At 50.3% G+C, this 20515-nt stretch overlaps 1 protein-coding gene across 1 annotated transcript in view; it reads right to left on the minus strand.

Moving 5' to 3' along the window:
- Window positions 1-2536: 2536 nt before the first annotated feature.
- The window catches only part of ankfn1a (ankyrin repeat and fibronectin type III domain containing 1a), a 65121-nt gene continuing 47142 nt past the window's right edge, over window positions 2537-20515 (minus strand). The window contains exons 13-18 of the mRNA XM_069929639.1: window positions 15679-15845; window positions 13494-13644; window positions 9306-9474; window positions 8348-8514; window positions 7917-8106; window positions 2537-3818 (exon numbers count right to left, since the gene is read on the minus strand). Of these exons, the coding sequence (XP_069785740.1) occupies window positions 2986-3818; window positions 7917-8106; window positions 8348-8514; window positions 9306-9474; window positions 13494-13644; window positions 15679-15845 (1677 nt within the window). The 3' untranslated portion in view covers window positions 2537-2985. The remainder of the gene's footprint in view (window positions 3819-7916; window positions 8107-8347; window positions 8515-9305; window positions 9475-13493; window positions 13645-15678; window positions 15846-20515) is intronic.

Consider the following 20515-nt stretch of genomic DNA (forward strand, 5'->3'; position numbering starts at 1 on the left):
CTCTGCAGCAACCATACCTCACTGTGATGCAGCCAGCCAGGATACTCTTAAGAGAGTTCCTATAGAAGCTGGACATAATGGTGGCCGATAGCCTTGCCTGCTTCAGTTTTCTCGGGAACTGCAGATTCTGTTGCACCTTCCTGACAAGTGAGGAGATGTTGAGTGTCCACGATAGGTCACTAGTTAAGTGAACTCCAAGGAACTTGGTGCTCTCCATTCTCTCTACTAGAGTTGTTGATGTGTAGTGCAGGGTGATCATTCCTGATCCTCATGAAGTCCATGATCATCTTTATCTTGTCCACACTGCAACTCAGATTGTTACTCTTGCACCATTACACAAGATTTTCCACCTAATCTCATTGTTGCTGATGAGGCAACAACCCTACAAGGGACCTGATGGGTAACCTTTTCTCTCAATGAAGCCGGCAGGCCTGGCCTCATTGTGAAAACAAGGATCAATACCAGAGGAAGCAGGCATGATACATGTTTAAAAGGCATTTTGACCTGCACATGGATATGGGTCAAACACAGGAAAATGGAACTAGGTTGGAACAGATGAGTTGAATGATATCAGCCACTCATTATGTAACAAAACGTTCCCCTCGAATCTCCTTTAAAACTCCTATCACCTCAAACCTTTACCCTCTTGATTTTGACACCCCTCCCATGGAACCATTGAACATTATAGCACAGAAACTGGCCCTTTTGGTCCGTCCCAAAAGACTAGAACATGGGGAAAAGATTCTGCCTACCTGTCTTTGTGTCTCAAAATTCTATGCCTCAATAATTGGCCCGTAAGCCCCCCCCCCCCCCCCACACCACACATTCCAGGGAAATCCAGCTCTTGCTGCCAATAAGTCTAAGTAAATGTTTCACAATGTCCACTGGAATTAGTTAAGATAGAAGCCCTTATATTTTTATTTGTACTGGGCAGTAGGCTCTACACTACCTGACTGTTGATTTTACAGCTTCTGATGGTCTTGTAAAAATCCAGCTCATGAAGCAGGAACATCGATGTTACTACTATATATTATATGCTGCTTGACCTGCTGAGTTTCTCCAGCATTGTGTTTTTACTCAATCGCTGCATCTACAGACTTAAGTTCTATAATGTTACAAAAAAGGGTCTTTGCTTGAATGATATTGGACTTCAAGTTTAAGTTTAAGGTACAGTGAGAAAGTACCTCCAATCTCTCCTCAATATATCATCCTCCACACTCTCTCCAGCAGCAACCATGGTATCCAGGAGAGCATACAATACCCTGATGTTAGTGTTAAAGTCGATCTGAGATTGCTTGATAAACAAACACAAAGGCAGCTGCAAAAAGTTTTTAATTCACTTTGCAAAGCACGAGAACTCCATTACAACAAGAAACAGTGCCGCAAGCAGCTTGACTTGGCTCAAGGGAGTCTGCCACGTTAGCCCATAGGTTGCATATTTATACAGACAAACTTCCAGTTTTCCAGACATTCAGACTTCTACAAGTACATGTTTCTTAAGATGTTATGTAGGATTTGCTATACTGGTTCGTCTCCCTTACCCAGTGGTTAATTGTCTTTCACTGTCTTTCGCAGGCATGGAGTTGTTGTTCTTCACAGTTTAACCTTGTTGAATTATCAACACATACCATGGAATGTCCTCTGTTTACAACCTTAACACCTACATTCTCATTAGAGCCACATCTTTTCTGCACTGACTATGAAGGCAAACAATCCAAACAGCATAGTCACCACCCCATCTACTTGTGCTGCCATTTTCAGGGAGATAAGAGCTCACAGTGCCAGTGCCTGTTCAATCCCCACCTCTGCACTGTCTGTGAGGAATTCACACATTCTTTCTTTGACAAGATTTATTCCTCTTGGGGATCATGCAGATTGGTAAATCACTGCCAGCGTGTGGTGAGGGGTAGAATGAGGAGAGTGTGGGGAGAACGAAGTGGCGTTACTGTGGGATTAGTGTGATGAGTGGCTGGTGGGTGTGCTGACTCCCTCTGCCTCGCTGCCTCAGGTCTGGGCTGCCTCAGGTTTGGGCTGCCTCGGTTCCGGGCTGCCTCAGGTCCAGGCTGCCTTGGGTCCAGGCTGCCTCGGGTCCAGGCTGCCTCGGATCAGAGGTCCCTCAGGTCAGATCTGCCTCAGGGTCCAGGCTGTCTCGGGTAAGGGCTGCCTCGTACCTTACTGCCTCAGGTCAGGGCTGCCTCAGGGGTCTGGACTGCCTTGTGCCTCAGGCCAGGCCTGCCGGCTTCATTGAGAGATCAGTGAGATGATTGCCTCCTCGAGTGGGAGGTCCCAGGGAATCTGTCTGGGGGCGGCCTCAAACCTAACGGTCGGGTTCAGCAATGGCTAGCCTCCCACCTTACCCTCTATCCTGTCCCTCTTCCTTCCTCACCCTCCACAACACCCTCTTCCCTCCACCCCACCCTTACCCTCCCTCCTCACTCCCACCACCTCACCTTTCCTTCTCATCACCCCACCCTCCACCCCACATTTCCTTCTCACTCTCCCCACCCTCCCTCCACCACCCTCCCTCTGCCCTCAGCCTCCACCTCCTAAACTCCACCTCAGGGGACAGTGTCTGTCAGCTTTATAAAGTACCCACATTAAGAGGCAGGTGGACGTGCAGAGTGTAATGGTGTGATGTCGCATTTGGTGAAGGGAAGGAAACACCTACTCTGTTGCAGACAGGGAAAGGTACAACAGTGTGGCAGGAAGCCGTGGAAACCCACCATGACGCACACATCCACACGTGGGGGAGGGAAGTTGCAGTCGACATTTGCAGCAGCTTTTGAGTCACCATGGCCTGGCGGGCCCGAGGGTTCATGCTCACCCGATGGACAGTGCCACAAGTTGGTGCGGAGCCCCTACACTCATTGTGAAGGAAACTGAGGGTCATCCAGCTATCTGAGGTGGAGGGATCACCTGGGCCCGAGTCTGGGCCTGCTCCCCCACAGCCATCTCATTGCCCAATCACCCCCCCCTCCCTCCCCACTACAGGACACTGCTGAGAGTGTCAGGCTCTTGGGGGTCACTCGACTCCACACCAACCTCAGACCCCTGGACTGGGAACCAAGGCAGTGTTGCCTGAGACTCCACTGTGCTGGGCCTATTATCCTCGTCCGGTGATCCTTGCCGGGGGTCAATGATGAACTCAGTACTGGCCCAGGGGTCTATGGTGAGTGTTGGGTTGGGCTGGGAATCCGTAATGAACCCAGTGCTGGGCTGGGGGTCTAGGGGGAGCGTGGAGCTTGGCTGGGGGTCTGTGATGAACTCGGTGCTGGGCCAAGGGTCTGGGGGGAGTGTGGGACTGTGCTGGGGGTCATTGATGAACTCAGTGCTTGGCCAGGAGTCTGGGGGGAGTGTAATGCTGGACTGGGGATCCAAGGGGAGTGTGGGGTTGGGATTGGGGTCTGGGGGGAGTGTAGGGCTGAGCCGGGGGTCCATGATGAACCCGGGACTGGGCCGTGGTGTGAACAGGCCTTCAGACAGGCCAGGGGGTGGTTTGCACCGGGGGAGCCTCTGGCAGCTGTGACTGAAGTGGGCCCGGCGACCAGAGGCAGTCTGCCAGCTGCTGCACGTTGTGCTGGAGTCACCCGGCGGAGCGCTGATTTCGGGGACATGATCTTGCTTGCTCTGCTCCTTCAGACGCAGGATGTCTGGGGCACTGCTGCCCAGCATGCAGGCTCCTCGCTGGCCACAAGGCTGGGCTGCAGCCCTCAGCAGGTCAGGCTCTCCCTGACCACGAGTCTCACTGGCATCCCAGGCACTTTCAATTGGCACGAAGACCTCAGAACCATTCTTGTCCTTGGAGCTGCGCTGCCACCCTGCAATAGAAGGCCATGTGGTTTGCTCATTGTGTGAGAGACTTCAGCGGGCCATGCTAGGCCTGGAAAAACAAGATCGTCCTGGGCTGGAGAGACAAGGCCCCAGGTCAGGGATGGAGAGACCAGGGCCTGATCCTGGGCCTGGAGAAACAAGTCGCTGGGCCTGGGATGGAGAGTCAAGATCCTGGGCCTCGGTGAGAAAGACTTGGTGAGCTCAAAAGTGTTGGTGGTAAAAGTGGGGGAGAAGAAAAGGATGGTAAAAGACTCCAGCCAGACTGTGAATAGATCTACGTTACTTGATGCCTACCCCCTACCCTGAATTGCTGACATGGTGAATAAGATAGCCCAATATAGGGACTTCTCCACCATAGTCCGCATACCATCAGATTCCAACCCGCCAAGAGGACAGGCCCTACATGGCTTTTGAAGCCGACGGCCAACTGTATCAGTTCCGCAGATTTCCATTTGGTCTGACGAATGTGGTATCAGTGTTCCAAAGGGAGATGGACCGCATGGTGGACAATCACAAACTAAAGGCAACATTTCCGTATTTGGATAACGTCACCATATGCGGACATGACATGGAGGAACACCATACGAATTTAAGGGAATTCCTCATCACGGCAAAAACCCTAAACCTGATGTATAACCAGAAGAAGTGTATGTTCTGCAGTTCACGGCTGGTGTTACTATGGTAAGTGGTGGAGGGAAGGATCGTGTCCCCAGACCCTGAGAGAATGCACCCCCTTAGGGAACCCCCTTTGCCCCAGAACCTGAAAGTCCTAAAAAGGTGCCTCAGGTTCTTTTCTTATTATGCCCAATGGGACCCCAATTATGTAGTCAAGGCCCAGCCATTAGTGAAGACATCAGATTATCCCCCATCAGCGGAGGCTCGTAAAGCCTTCAAGGGCATCCAGGATGAGATTGCCAAGGCGGCAATGCATGTCTTTGATGAATCCATCCTATTCCAAGTGGAAAGTGGTGCTTCTAATGTTGCCCCAGCAGTCACGCTGAATCAGGCAGGCAGGCCAGTGGCATTTTTCTCTCGAATACTCCAGGGCCCGGAACTCAGACACTTGGCAATTGAGAAAGAGGCCCAGGCCATAGTGGAAGCTGTGCGCCACTGGAGGCATTATTTGGGTGCTGGACCATTTACTCTGCTGTCAGATCAGAGGACCATTGCATTTATGTTTAACAACAAACAGCGAGGTAAAATAAAAAATGATAAGATCAGATGGTGGAGAATCGAACTCTCCATGTACAATTAATGAGCCACCTGATGCTCTGTCCCGGGGAACATGTGCCAGTGCACAAGCGGATTGTCTAAAGTTCCTGCATGACGAGCTCTTCCACCCCAGGGTCATAAGGGTGCTTCACTTTGTGAGGGCTAGAAATTTACCCTACTCAGTTGAGGAGATTCGTGAACTGTGTGGTAACTGCTCGGTCTGTGCCGAATGCAAGCTGCATTTTTACAGACCGGATAGAGCCTAACTGATTAAGGCAACCCATCCCTTTGAACATTTTAGTGTGGACTTCAAGGGTCCCCTCCCACCCAATAACAGGAATCTCTACTTCCTGAATGTAATGGATGAGCACTCCCAGTTCCCGTTTGTTGTCCCTTGTCTGGACATGACTGCAACCACAGTCATCAAAGCACTCTGGACCATATTCAGTATGTTTGGATACCCCAGCTACATACACAGTGACAGGACTTCCTCCTTCATGAGTCAGGAGATGTGACAGTACCTACAGGTGATGGGGATACCCACGAGCAGAACTACTAGCCAGAACCCCCGTGGGAATGGGCAAGTGGATACAATCTGGAGAACAATCCTGTTGGCACCGGCAGCAGGTCAATCCAACAGAGATCTCGCCAGCAAGAAGCCCCCCCCCCCCCCCAACTGGCAGCGAAGGGCTCTGTAACCGAAATTCCACCCACACAGGACCCAGTCCTGCGAGCGCGACGCAGGAACAACAGGGGCCTCACCCAGCACCTCGAAAGTCATAGAGGATCACGAGACCACCGGACAGGCTCAACCTGTGACTGGCACTATGAACGATGTATATATGTAATAAAGTACAGTATGTGCTCCATGTCGCCACATCACCCTGCCAGGTTTTATCTCAAAGAAGGGGTGAATGTGGTGAAAGGCATTTGCATAGATGTATGAATAGAGACCAGTACGAACCTCCTTGATATTCCCTAACCCCTCCCTTGGATCCTCCCCGGATTTCCCAATAAAGGCTGGTGTACCTGGACTTGCACTCTCTTGCTCCTGTACCTGGAACCTGGCCAAGTAGTATATCGGTAATGCTCAGGTTTTTGGTAATTAAAGCCATTTAATCACTCCATCATGTCGATGTGATAATTGTGTGGGACATGGGATCCAGAGGGAGTTGAATACAGAAGTGGCTGGTGGGAGACAGAAGGTGGGATTGGAGGGGTGTACTCAAATGGGAGGACTGTGACCATTGGTGTACCGCAGGGATCAGTGCTGGAGCCACTGCTGTTGTTATCTACAGAATAATAACAACTAGGCTGACATGTAATTAGCTCAGTTAGTCAGTTTGTGGATGACACCAACATTAGTGGTACAGTAGACAGTAAAGAAGGGGACCTAGATCGAGTTGAACAGGGAAAGTGGGCCAATGCAGATGGAATTTAACTCGGACAATTGCGAGGTACTGCGCTTGGGTAGGTTAAACCAAGGCAAGATTAACATGGTGAATGGTTGGGTTTTGAGGACTGTTGTGGAACACGAAGACTTTGGGTACAGTCTCCAGGAAAACAGGATGGTGATGATTTCATTTGACACGTAGCCTGGATTGATCAGGTCACTGAGGACATTGTGTAACAATTGTACTAGATGTTGGTTGGACTGCATGGCACTATGAACAATGTATATATGGGGTGCAGTTCTGGCCATCCAGCTGGAGGAAAGATATAACTCTGGAAAGGGGAGAAAAGATTCATGAGAATGTTGCCGGGACTGGGAACGATGAGAATGAGTTTGTCACATAATATTGAACAGTGTACAAATACATTAAAGCTGCAACTGAACAGATATGTCCTGAACAAGAACTACAAAAGAATACATGAAATTAAATTACATGATGTATAATGATAGGCAGTTAATGAATATTCACTGTTAATGTAGTGCAAGAAAAAGAAGCTGCATTAAAATAGTGCAGTCCCTTTGTGGTGTCGGAACAGTCCCTGATCAGTGTACCAAGAGGATGTTTTAAGAACCTGATAGCTGTTGGAAAGAAACTGTTCCTGAACCTAGAGGAGGTTGTGATCAGGGTGATGGGGGTCCTATGTGGTGTTGGTTGCCTTAGTGGATGGGAGGTGGGAGCCTGCGATATACCTGGGCACTCGAATTACCAAGTGAAGATCGGACCCCTCAAGGACCATGGAGGGAATTGGCATTTGCAGTGGGGTAAGTACTGAATGATACATTGGTGTTTACCAAGGATGACGTGGACAGTGATAGAGAGCATCATGTAGAGAATGCTCATGTGTTAGGGCATTTTGAGATGAGGAAAGAGGTGATACTGGTTCCTTTGTGGAACATTAAGGTGGATGTTCCCTGAGTCTGATGGCATATCTCCTGGTTATTAAAAGAGGCATGTGAAGAGATTTGACTAAGGTTTTGCCATCCTCATTAGTGAAAAGAGAGGTCCCAGAGGACTGGAGAGTCACCAATGCTGTACCTTTGTTCAAGAAAGGAAATAGGGGTAGGTTATCGAGGAAACCAGCCAGGTAGAGATCAGCTGCAAAGTTGGCCGGTGAAATGCAAGTGCTGCTTCGGGATCAAGTTCTGGAGGGACATACAGAGTAGGTGGTGATGATGCACAGAGGGGCCATGGGGGTGCTGAGGTATTGTGTACACCCCAACCACAGATTGCAGGAGGAATTTGGTGGGACGAGCAGCATCTGGAAGATGTTTCAGGATGAGGTGCTGCACACATTGAGAACCCTGGTGCTTATTGTGTCCCCACCAGCTGTTAACCCTGTCTCTGTGCACTCCACTCCCAGCCGCTGATACTTAACACTCAGTTGGTCGGGACTGGATGGGACTCTGCCATGTTCCTTACCGTCCGCAGGTCGCCAGCCATCAACCTCCACCCGAGGTGAAGGACAGAGTAGTGAGTTGTTCTTCTCAGGAGCCTCTTCCAAACATGTGATGAGCCAAGAGATGAGGAGACTCCCAGAGGGATGCCTGTAACGAGCGTACGACAGCGCATCCATGATCCAGCGCATCTCACGCCACAGTGCATCCAGTTGCTGCAGCAGAGAGAGGAAATGTTACAGATATCTGCGCTCAACAATATCCTGTGCACACCAGCACAGTGTACTGGTACTATGTACTCACCAGTACTGTGTACTCACCAGTACTGTGTTCTCACACAAGAACACACCATGTGTTTTGCTGCTTCATTGAAAGGAACAGCCAACAGCAAGTGTGTGTGTCTGTCTGGGGTGTGGTGACGAGGGATTTTTGGACCGAGTGATTTGCCTCACTTACCTGGAGAGATTGCGACACCTCACAGTCCCTCTGCTTGGCCGAGCGAAGCTCTACGTCTGAGATGGCCTCCCTCAAGGTCTGCTGGGAGATGAGTGAGTCCATCTCCAATAGCGCTGACACACGGCAGTACAGGTTCATAAATGTGTCCTGGTAGGTGCAGAAGTGAACTGGAAGAACAGAGAGAGTGTGAGGGACTGCACATGACTGTAGAATTATTGTAGTGCATCAGAGGACTGGCTCACCACAAATGGAATGACACCTCACACACAGCCCCACACACTCATACACAACCCCACACACAACCCCACACATTCACACACAACCCCACACACTTTCATACAACCCCACACACTCATACCGCAACCCCACATACTGTCACACAACCCCACACACCCACACACAACCCCATACACCTTACACACAACTCACAGTCACACTGCAATCCCACACACTCAACCACAACCCTACACACTCACATTGCAACCGCACACATTCACACTGCAACCCCACATACTCACACATAATCCCACACTCACACAACCCAATAACACTTACACTGCAACCCCACACACCTCACACACCACAACCCCACACTCACACACAACCCCACACTCACACACAACCCCATACACTCATACACAACCCCACACACCTCACACACCACAACCCCACACTCACACACAACCCCACACTCACACACAACCCCATACACTCATACACAACCCCACACACCACAACCCCACACTCACACACAACCCCACACTCACACACAACCCCATACACTCATACACAACCCCATACACCTCACACACCACAGAGCTCACATATCTTGCATATCCAATAACACACAATTCACACACCACCAACATACACTAACACATGTCCCTGACACAGCAGCTGCACACACCCTGTGGTGAACATCGAATCAGACAGGGACACAACAGAGCAGTATACACACCCAGCTCGAACATCTGGAGTGGCACATTGAGGAAGCGGGAATGAGGGGGGTAGGCAGTTCGTTGTCCTGGAGCAGTGCAGACTGAGGTACACGGAGGCAGGAGCAGCAAGAAGCAAACATTGTGACCCAATTCCAACACTTCCTGAGTGAACACACGGAACTCCTCAGCCTGCAAACATCCAGAAGCCTCATGACTATTTGTATTACAGTGAGAGGTGTGGGGTGTGTCAATGTTACAGTGAGGCATGGGGGTGTGTTGGTGTTACAGTGAGGGTGTGTCAGTGTTACAGTGAGGGGTATCGGTGTTACAGTGAGAGTGTATCCATGTTACAGTGAGGGGTATGTCGGTGTTACAGTGAGGGTGTATCCATGTTACAGTGAGGGTGTGTCGCTGTTACAGTGAGGGTGTGTCAGTGTTACAGTGAGGGTGTGTCGCTGTTACAGTGAGGGGTATATCGCTGTTACAGTGAGGGGTGTGTTGGTGTTACAGTGAGGGGGATGTCAGTGTTACAGCGAGGGGTATGTCGGTGTTACAGTGAGGGTGTTTTGGTGTTATAGTAAGGGGTGTCAGTGTTACAGTGAGGGGTGTGGGGTGTGGTGGTGTTACAGTGAGGGGTATGCCAGTGTTACAGCGAGGGGTATGTCGGTGTTACAGTGAGGGTGCTTTGGTGTTATAGTAAGGGGTGTCAGTGTTACAGTGAGGGGGTGTGGGGTGTGGTGGTGTTACAGTGAGGGGGATGTCAGTGTTACAGCGAGGGGCAGTGAGGGTGTGTCAGTGTTACAGAGGGGTATGTCGGTGTTACAGTGAGGGTGTGTCGGTGTTACAGTGAGGGTGTGTCGGTGTTACAGTGAGGGGTGTGGGGTGTGGTGGTGTTACAGTGAGGGGGATGTCAGTGTTACAGCGAGGGGTATGTCGGTGTTACAGTGAGGGTGCTTTGGTGTTATAGTAAGGGGTGTCAGTGTTACAGTGAGGGGGTGTGGGGTGTGGTGGTGTTACAGTGAGGGGGATGTCAGTGTTACAGCGAGGGGCAGTGAGGGTGTGTCAGTGTTACAGAGGGGTATGTCGGTGTTACAGTGAGGGTGTGTCGGTGTTACAGTGAGGGTGTGTCGGTGTTACAGTGAGGGGTGTGGGGTGTGGTGGTGTTACAGTGAGGGGTATGTCAGTGTTACAGTGAGGGGTGTATCAGTGTTATAGTAAGGGGTGTCAGTGTTACAGTGAGGGGGTGTGGTGGTGTTACAATGAGGGGGATGTCAGTGAGGAGTGTGTCAGTGTGAGGCGTGTTGGTGTAACATTGTGCGGTGTGTTCCTCTTCCTTAATCTCCACATTGTCCAGCACACAGGCCTGTTCTATTCCGACCTCACTCCAACCTCCTCCACCTCAAGACCCCACCTTCATTCTCATCATCTTTTTGTTATTCACATATGCATAGAATGCCTTGGGGTTCTCCTTAATCCTCATGCCAAGGCCTTCTTCAAGCTCTCCTAAGTACTTTCTTAAGCTCCTTTCTGGCTATCATATATTTCTCATATATTTCTGCTTCCTGCTTCCTATATTTAATATATGCTTCTATTTTACTTTTGACTAATTGCCTGATCTATTTTGTCAACCATGGTTCCCTTTTCCTACCATCTTTTCCTTGTCCCAGAGGGACAAACCTATGAGCCCAGCACAAGTGATCTCTAAACTGCCTCCACATTACTCCTGTGCTTTCACCCTTGAATATGTTCCAATTTAGTCTCGCTAGTTCCTGCCTCATCCCTTCATAATTAGCCCTTCCCAATTAAACACTTTCCCAATTTGTCTGTTTTTATACTATTCCATAGCTACTATATGTTGAAGCTAAGGGAGTTGTGTTCACTCTCACTAAATTGTTCCCCCACCAAGCGGTTCATGACCCAGAACGAGATCCAGTTTGGTCTCTCCTCCTGTCGGCCAGTCTATATACTGTGTCAGGAATCCTTCTTGAACACCCCTGACAAATTCTGCCCCATCTATCCCTCTTGCAGTCAGTCAATATTAGTGAAGTTTAAATCACCCACAACTGCAACCCTGTATTTCCTGTACCATTCCAAAATCTGCCTGCTTATCTGTTCCTTGATGACCCAAGGGCTATATGGGGGCCTATATATGTTTTTTGCACAGCCGCTGCATTCCAAGAAACTATTCCCCTTTCCCGGAATGCAGTCTGTGTAAAAAGATCGGAACAGGAATAAGGGACTCATTCCCACTCCGACATTTTACCTCCTTGACCCCTTGTTCTTTTCACTGATCGCTTGCAGTCTAAACTGATCTAATGAATAGGACATCTAGCTTGCTTAAATACTGTACTTCAGCTATTCTGTCTAAACTAGCAGTGTGATATAGATATTTGGAGTTTTGGTTGTTCCTGTGTGAACAACCACTCCCGGAAGGTAGAGAGACACTTCAGAATGGAAAAATCATGCAAGTTCTATGTAAAAAGCATAATAGACTACTCCCAGCACAGTGATAGCTCCCTTCCTATTTCTGACTTCCACCCACACCGACTCAGTGGACACTCCCTCTGCACCATCCTCCCTGTCTATAGCCGAGATACTATCCCTGACCAGTAATACTACTCCCACCACCACCCCTCCCCCCCACCATCTTTTCTACTTCCCATCCTATTCCTTTTAAAACATCTACCTGGTACCTGCATCAGCCAATCTTGCCCTTCCTCCAGCCAAGTTTCAGTAATGGCCACAACATCGTAGTTCCACATACTGATCCATGTTCATCCCCTTTATTCCTAATACACCCAGTGTTGAGATAGACACATTTCATCTATAACTGACTACATTTATGTTTTGTCCCCAGCCTGTCCTTCCTCACCAACTCATAACATCATGCCTTTGACCTTCTGCCCTATTCTCTCCACTCACATTCAGATTCCTACCTCCTTGCCAAACTAGTTTAAACCATCCCCAACAGCTCTAGCAAACCTGCCCACCAGGATATTGGTCCCCCTCCAGTTCAGGTGCAGCCCGTCCTTTTTGTATATGGTCAGACCTTCCCCAGAAGAGATCCCAATGATTCACAAACCTGAACCCGTGTCCCCCTGCACTAACTCTTCAGCCACACATTCATCTGCCACAACTTCCTGTTCCTACCCTCTCTGGCACGTCATACAGGCAGCAGTCCTGAGATTACCACCCTCGAGGTCCTGCTTTTTAACTTCTTTCCTAACTCCCTATCTTCCCTCTTCAGGACCTTGTCCCTACTCCTATCTATGTCATTGGCCCCCACATGGACCACGACCTTTGGCTGATCACTCTTCCCCTCCAGAATGCCGTGAACTCGATCAGAGACGTCCCTGACCCTGGCTCCTGAGAGAGTATACCATCTGGGACCCTCAATCTCATTCACAAAACTTCCTATCTGCTCTCCTAACCAACCCCAATTACCATAACTCTCCTCTTCTCCCTCATTAATTTCTGACCGAGGGCCCAGCCTCTGCACCAGAGATTGTAACCACTACTGCTTGTCCCTGGTAGTTTGTCCCCCCAACAGTATCCAAAATAGTATATTTGCCATTGAGGGAAATGGCCACAGGGGTGCTCTGCAGTGGCTGCCTCTTCCCCTTCCTTCTCCTAACAGTCACTCAGTTACCTGTCTCCTGACCTTTGGGGGGTGACTGTCCTCCCTATCACTGACCCAATGATCTGGAGTTCATCCAGCTCTAGCTCCTGTTCCCTAACTCAGTCTCCCAGGAGCTGCAGCTGGATGCACCTCTTGCAGGTGTCTTCAGGGACAATTGTGCTGTGCCAAATTTCCAACATCCTGCACTTGGAGCAATCCCTGCCCTAGCTGCTGTCTCGATTAACTCTTCCTAATTTAAATTCAAAGATCTTACCTTACTGGAAGCAAGCTCGTCCTCAGCCTCTGCTTGCTGAGGGGTGAGAGGTGCGTCAGTGTTACAGTGAGGGGTGTGTCGGTGTTACAGTGAAGGGCATGGGTTGTATCAGTGTTACATTGAGAAGTGAAGGGTGTGTCAGTGTTACAGTGATGGGTGAATCTGTGTTACAGTGAGGGGTATGTCAGTGTTACAATGAGGGGTGAATTAGTATTAGGTTGAGGGCTGTGTCAGTGTTACAGTGAGGGGTGAATTAGTGTTACAGTGAGGGGTGAGGGGTGTGTCAGTGTTATAGCGAGGCATGGGGTGACCTGCCTGGTTCAGAGGGATGTTGATGTACCCGAGCAGAGCTCTCAATGCTGTCTGTAGTTCCGAGGCAAGAAGAGGCATTTTTTGCTTTGTGCAGTTGATGGGATCATCTTGCTGTCGGCCTGTCGATGTGCTCTGCAGCCACTCCCACTCCTCCCTATCACAGAGAATTCAATGTCAGTGCATGCATCTGGTGGCAGGGACTCACACTCAGGTACACCTGTTCGCTCTGACCCCACTTGCCCAGCCCCACCGTCACTGAGTGAAACATGCCTCTCCCTCCAGGTGCCCAGACAATGTCATTCAGATGCCACAATTGGACCCACCTCTGCCCCTCCGCTGGCATCTGGTTGCACACACCAACCACCATTGGTATGAAAAAGGTTCCTTTTGAACCCTGTCACTTTTTCCCCTCTGATCTATGCCCCCCAGTTATGGACTCCCCTACACTCAGGTCAGAATAGAACAAACTTGTGTGCTGGACCAGGTTGAGATTAAGACAGAGGAAGTATCTTCTTAAAAACATCAAGATTGCTAAGTCCCTGGGGCTGGATGTGATATACCCCAGGTTGCTGTGGGAAGTGAAAGAATAGATAGTTAGGGAAGTGGCTATGATCTTTGAGTCCTCTTTGGCCACAGGGGAGAATTGGAGAATGGCAAAAAAAAGTAATAGGGAGAATTGTGGGAAATATAGACTGGCGAGTCTTACATCAGTGATGTACAAACTATTGGACAAGATTCTTAAAGAATGGATTTATGTGCATTTGGAGAAATACATTCTACTCAAGGTTAGTTAACATGGCTTTGTGAAGGAAAGGTCGTGCCTCACAAGCCTAGTTGAGAATTTGAGGAAGTAACAAAGAAATTGATGAGGGTATGGTGGTAGATGTGGCGCAAATGGATTTTTGTAAGGCTTTTGACAAGGTCCTCCATGAGAGACTCATTCAGAAAATCATGAGGCATGGCATCTGTGGAACCTTGGCTGTGTGGATTCAAAATTGGCTTGTCTATAGAAAGCAGAGAGTAATGGTAGATGGGAAGTATTCTGCCTGGAGGACAGTGACTAGTGGAGTTCCACAGGGATTTGTTCTGGGACCCCTGCTCTTTGTGATTTTTATCAATGACCTGGATGAAGAAGTGGAGGGATGGGTCAGCAAGTTTGCGGATGATAAAAGGTTGGAGGAGTTGTGGGTGGTGCTGAAAGTTGTTGTAGATTACAACAGAATATAGACAGGATGCAGAGTTGGGCAGAAAGGTGGCAGATGGAGTTCAATCCAGATCAGTGTGAGGTGATGCATTTTGGAAGGTCAAACTTGAAGGGGGAGTACAGAGTCAATGGTTGGTTACTTAACAGGGTGGAAGAACAGAGGGATCTTGGGGTCCAATCCATATAATCCCTCAAAGTTACCGTGCAGGTCGATAGGATAGTTAAGAAATCCTATGGGACTTCATTAGTTGGGAGACTGAGTTCAGGAGTCATGAGGTAATGTTGCAGCTCTGTAAATCTCTGGTAAGACCACACTTAGAATATTGTGTTCAGTTCTGTGGTCACCTCATAACAGGAAGGATGTGGAGATAATGGAGAGGGTGCAGAGTAGATGGACCAGTTTGTTGCCTGGATTGGAAAATATATCTTATGAGGCAAGGTTAGCAGAGCTGGGACTTTTCTCTTTGGAGTGAAGAAGGATGAGAGGAGACTTAGTAAAGGTCTACAAGATTATTAGAGGCATAGATAAGGTAGGCAGTCAGCACCTTTTTCCCAGGGCAAGAGTAACAAACACCAGAGGACATCTGTACAAAGTGAAAGGAGGAAGGTTTAGGGGAGATATCAAGTGTTTTATTTTTACACAGCAAGTTGTGGGTGCCTGGAATGCCTTGCCATGGGATGGTGGTGGAGGCTGAAACATTAGGGGCATTTAAGAGACACTTAGACAGGCACATGGATGAAGGAAAAGTGGAGGGTTACAGGGTAGGGAGGGTTTATTTTATTTTGGTAGGTGTAAATATAGGGCAGCACAACATTGTAGGCCAAAAGGCCTGTACTGTGCTATAATGTTCTAAGTTCTAAGCTATTAGATGGAGCTGCAGAATGAAGAAGAAATTGTCTTTTCCTTTCTTTAAATGCTTAGGAGAAGCAAACAGGAGGACAGCAGCACTGAGCCGATGTTGAACATGCTGCCGGGAATCTCACCTGGAAACGTTGTAGTTGTCTCGCACCTTGACGTGGCACAGGACGTTGGGCACCGTGGACGGCACGAGGACCTTGATCTGCTCCACAGAACTGCTGACCTTCAGGTAGCCCAAGTACAGGCCAGGCTTCAGCCGCTCCTCACTCCGCTTTTGATAGGACAAGACATCCTGCACTAGGTCAAGCACAGGTTGTCAGGCAACTTGCGGAAGGATCCCAGGTCCCTCCAGGAACAACATTGCATTGAAGGAAGCTCAGCTCAGACACCTGCATTTTTACCGTTACTCAGAATGTATCCTGAGACAGGAGTAGGCAGCCAACTCCACAAGACCTCTCAGGAATGGTCACCATCCAAGGTCTGCCTGAGCTGATTGCCTTCCCTCTCTGAGGATATGTGGATACCTGGTCTGTGCTGGCTTTCTTCTGGACTGGTGGGGTCCCCAGGGTCTGGGCCTGTGAACGAGGGTCATATTCTAACTTAATAACATTATTCTGGAGTGGAAATACAAAGAGAAACACTCAGATAGGTGCACAGGGATGTGAGATGGAGGAGAGCTGCTGACAGTGGACCGTTCTGCACCCTGAGGACTGTCTTGCATGCTACAGTACATACTGCAAACCATGGACCATTCTGCACACTGCAGATGCGTGTGCACACTGCAGTCCAGGCTGCATATTGCGGAGCATTATGCACACAGTGGAATGCGCTGCACACTGTGGATATGTGTGCCTGCTGTGGTCTGGGCTGCATATTGCGGACCATTCTGCATGCCGTGGAATGCGCTATTTACTGTGGATGTTTGTGTATGCGGTAGAACACACTGCGGATGTACGTGCATGCTGTAGAATGTGCTGAACACTGCGGATGTCAGTGCATGCTGTGGAATGCGCTGCACACTGCGGATGTACGTGCATGCTGTGGAATGCGCTGAACACTGCGGATGTGCGTGCATGCTGTGGAATGCGCTGCACACTGCGGATGTACGTGCATGCTGTGGAATGCGCTGAACACTGCGGATGTACGTGCATGCTGTGGAATGCGCTGCACACTGCGGATGTACGTGCATGCTGTGGAATGTGCTGAACACTGCGGATGTACGTGCATGCTGTGGAATGTGCTGCACACTGTGGATGTGCGTGTATGCTGTGGAATGCGCTGAACACTGCGGATGTACATGCATGCTGTGGAATGTGCTGCACACTGTGGATGTGCATGCATTATGTGGTTGCGCTGAACACTGCGGATGTACATGCATGCTGTGGAATGCGCTGAACACTGCGGATGTACGTGCATGCTGTGGAATGTGCTGCACACTGCGGATGTACGTGCATGCTGTGGAATGCGCTGAACACTCCGGATGTGCGTGCATGCTGTGGAATGTGCTGAACACTGCAAATGTACGTGCATGCTGTGGAATGTGCTGCACACTGCGGATGTGCGTGCATGCTGTGGAATGCGCTGAACACTGCGGATGTGCGTGCATGCTGTGGAATGTGCTGAACACTGCGGATGTACATGCATGCTGTGGAATGTGCTGCACACTGTGGATGTGCGTGCATGCTGTGGAATGCGCTGAACACTGCGGATGTACGTGCATGCTGTGAAATGCGCTGAACACTGCGGATGTGCGTGCATGCTGTGGAATGTGCTGAACACTGCGGATGTACATGCATGCTGTGGAATGCGCTGCACACTGCGGATGTACGTGCATGCTGTGGAATGCGCTGAACACTCCGGATGTGCGTGCATGCTGTGGAATGTGCTGAACACTGCGGATGTACGTGCATGCTGTGGAATGCGCTGCACACTGCGGATGTGCGTGCATGCTGTGGAATGCGCTGAACACTGCGGATGTGCGTGCATGCTGTGGAATGTGCTGAACACTGTGGATGTACATGCATGCTGTGGAATGTGCTGCACACTGTGGATGTGCATGCATGCTGTGGAATGCGCTGAACACTGCGGATGTACGTGCATGCTGTGAAATGCGCTGAACACTGCGGATGTGCGTGCATGCTGTGGAATGTGCTGAACACTGCGGATGTACGTGCATGCTGTGGAATGCGCTGCACACTGCGGATGTGCGTGCATGCTGTGGAATGCGCTGAACACTGCGGATGTGCGTGCATGCTGTGGAATGTGCTGAACACTGCGGATGTACGTGCATGCTGTGGAATGCGCTGAACACTGCGGATGTGCGTGCATGCTGTGGAATGTGCTGCACACTGCGGATGTACGTGCATGCTGTGGAATGTGCTGAACACTGCGGATGTACGTGCATGCTGTGGAATGTGCTGAACACTGCGGATGTACGTGCATGCTGTGGAATGCGCTGCACACTGCGGATGTACGTGCATGCTGTGGAATGTGCTGAACACTGCGGATGTACGTGCATGCTGTGGAATGCGCTGAACACTGCGGATGTGCGTGCATGCTGTGGAATGCGCTGCACACTGCGGATGTACGTGCATGCTGTGGAATGCACTGAACACTGCGGATGTGCGTGCATGCTGTGGAATGTGCTGAACACTGCGGATGTACGTGCATGCTGTGGAATGCGCTGAACACTGCGGATGTACGTGCATGCTGTGGAATGTGCTGCACACTGCGGATGTACTTGCATGCTGTGGAATGCGCTGAACACTCCGGATGTGCGTGCATGCTGTGGAATGTGCTGAACACTGCGAATGTACGTGCATGCTGTGGAATGTGCTGCACACTGCGGATGTGCGTGCATGCTGTGGAATGCGCTGAACACTGCGGATGTGCGTGCATGCTGTGGAATGTGCTGAACACTGCGGATGTACATGCATGCTGTGGAATGTGCTGCACACTGTGGATGTGCGTGCATGCTGTGGAATGCGCTGAACACTGCGGATGTATGTGCATGCTGTGAAATGCGCTGAACACTGCGGATGTGCGTGCATGCTGTGGAATGTGCTGAACACTGCGGATGTACGTGCATGCTGTGGAATGCGCTGCACACTGCGGATGTACGTGCATGCTGTGGAATGCGCTGAACACTCCGGATGTGCGTGCATGCTGTGGAATGTGCTGAACACTGCGGATGTACGTGCATGCTGTGGAATGCGCTGCACACTGCGGATGTGCGTGCATGCTGTGGAATGAGCTGAACACTGCGGATGTGCGTGCATGCTGTGGAATGTGCTGAACACTGTGGATGTACATGCATGCTGTGGAATGTGCTGCACACTGTGGATGTGCATGCATGCTGTGGAATGCGCTGAACACTGCGGATGTACGTGCATGCTGTGAAATGCGCTGAACACTGCGGATGTGCGTGCATGCTGTGGAATGTGCTGAACACTGCGGATGTACGTGCATGCTGTGGAATGCGCTGCACACTGCGGATGTGCGTGCATGCTGTGGAATGCGCTGAACACTGCGGATGTGCGTGCATGCTGTGGAATGTGCTGAACACTGCGGATGTACGTGCATGCTGTGAAATGCGCTGAACACTGCGGATGTGCGTGCATGCTGTGGAATGTGCTGAACACTGTGGATGTACGTGCATGCTGTGGAATGCGCTGAACACTGCGGATGTGCGTGCATGCTGTGAAATGCGCTGAACACTGCGGATGTACGTGCATGCTGTGGAATGCGCTGAACACTGCGGATGTACGTGCATGCTGTGAAATGCGCTGAACACTGCGGATGTACGTGCATGCTATGAAATGCGCTGAACACTGCGGATGTACGTGCATGCTGTGGAATGTGCTGCACACTGTGGATGTGCGTGTATGCTGTGGAATGCGCTGAACACTGCGGATGTACATGCATGCTGTGGAATGTGCTGCACACTGTGGATGTGCATGCATTATGTGGTTGCGCTGAACACTGCGGATGTACATGCATGCTGTGGAATGTGCTGCACACTGTGGATGTGCGTGCATGCTGTGGAATGCGCTGAACACTGCGGATGTGCATGCATTATGTGGAATGCGCTGAACACTGCGGATGTACATGCATGCTGTGGAATGTGCTGCACACTGTGGATGTGCATGCATGCTGTGGAATGCGCTGAACACTGCGGATGTGTGTGCATGCTGTGGAATGTGCTGCACACTGTGAATGTGCGTGTATGCTGTGGAATGCGCTGAACACTGCGGATGTGCATGCATGCGGTGGAATGCGCTGAACACTGCGGATGTGCGTGCATGCTGTGGAATGCGCTGAACACTGCGGATGTGCGTGCATGCTGTGGAATGTGCTGAACACTGCGGATGTCCGTGCATGCTGTGGAATGCGCTGAACACTGCGGATGTACGTGCATGCTGTGGAATATGCTGCCATGTGGATGTGCGTGCATGCTGTGGAATGCGCTGAACACTGCGGATGTGCATGCATGCTGTGGAATGCGCTGAACACTGCGGATGTCCGTGCATGCTGTGGAATGTGCTGCACACTGTGGATGTGCGTGCATGCTGTGGAATGCGCTGAACACTGCGGATGTACGTGCATGCTGTGAAATGCGCTGAACACTGCGGATGTGCGTGCATGCTGTGGAATGTGCTGAACACTGCGGATGTACGTGCATGCTGTGGAATGCGCTGAACACTGCGGATGTACGTGCATGCTATGAAGTGCGCTGAACACTGCGGATGTACGTGCATGCTGTGGAATGTGCTGCACACTGTGGATGTGCGTGCATGCTGTGGAATGCGCTGAACACTGCGGATGTGCATGCATGCTGTGGAATGCGCTGAACACTGCGGATGTACGTGCATGCTGTGGAATGTGCTGCACACTGTGGATGTGCGTGCATGCTGTGGAATGCGCTGAACACTGCGGATGTACATGCATGCTGTGGAATGTGCT

This window comes from Narcine bancroftii, chromosome 3 (assembly GCF_036971445.1).
Source record: "Narcine bancroftii isolate sNarBan1 chromosome 3, sNarBan1.hap1, whole genome shotgun sequence".
NCBI lineage: Eukaryota > Metazoa > Chordata > Chondrichthyes > Torpediniformes > Narcinidae > Narcine > Narcine bancroftii.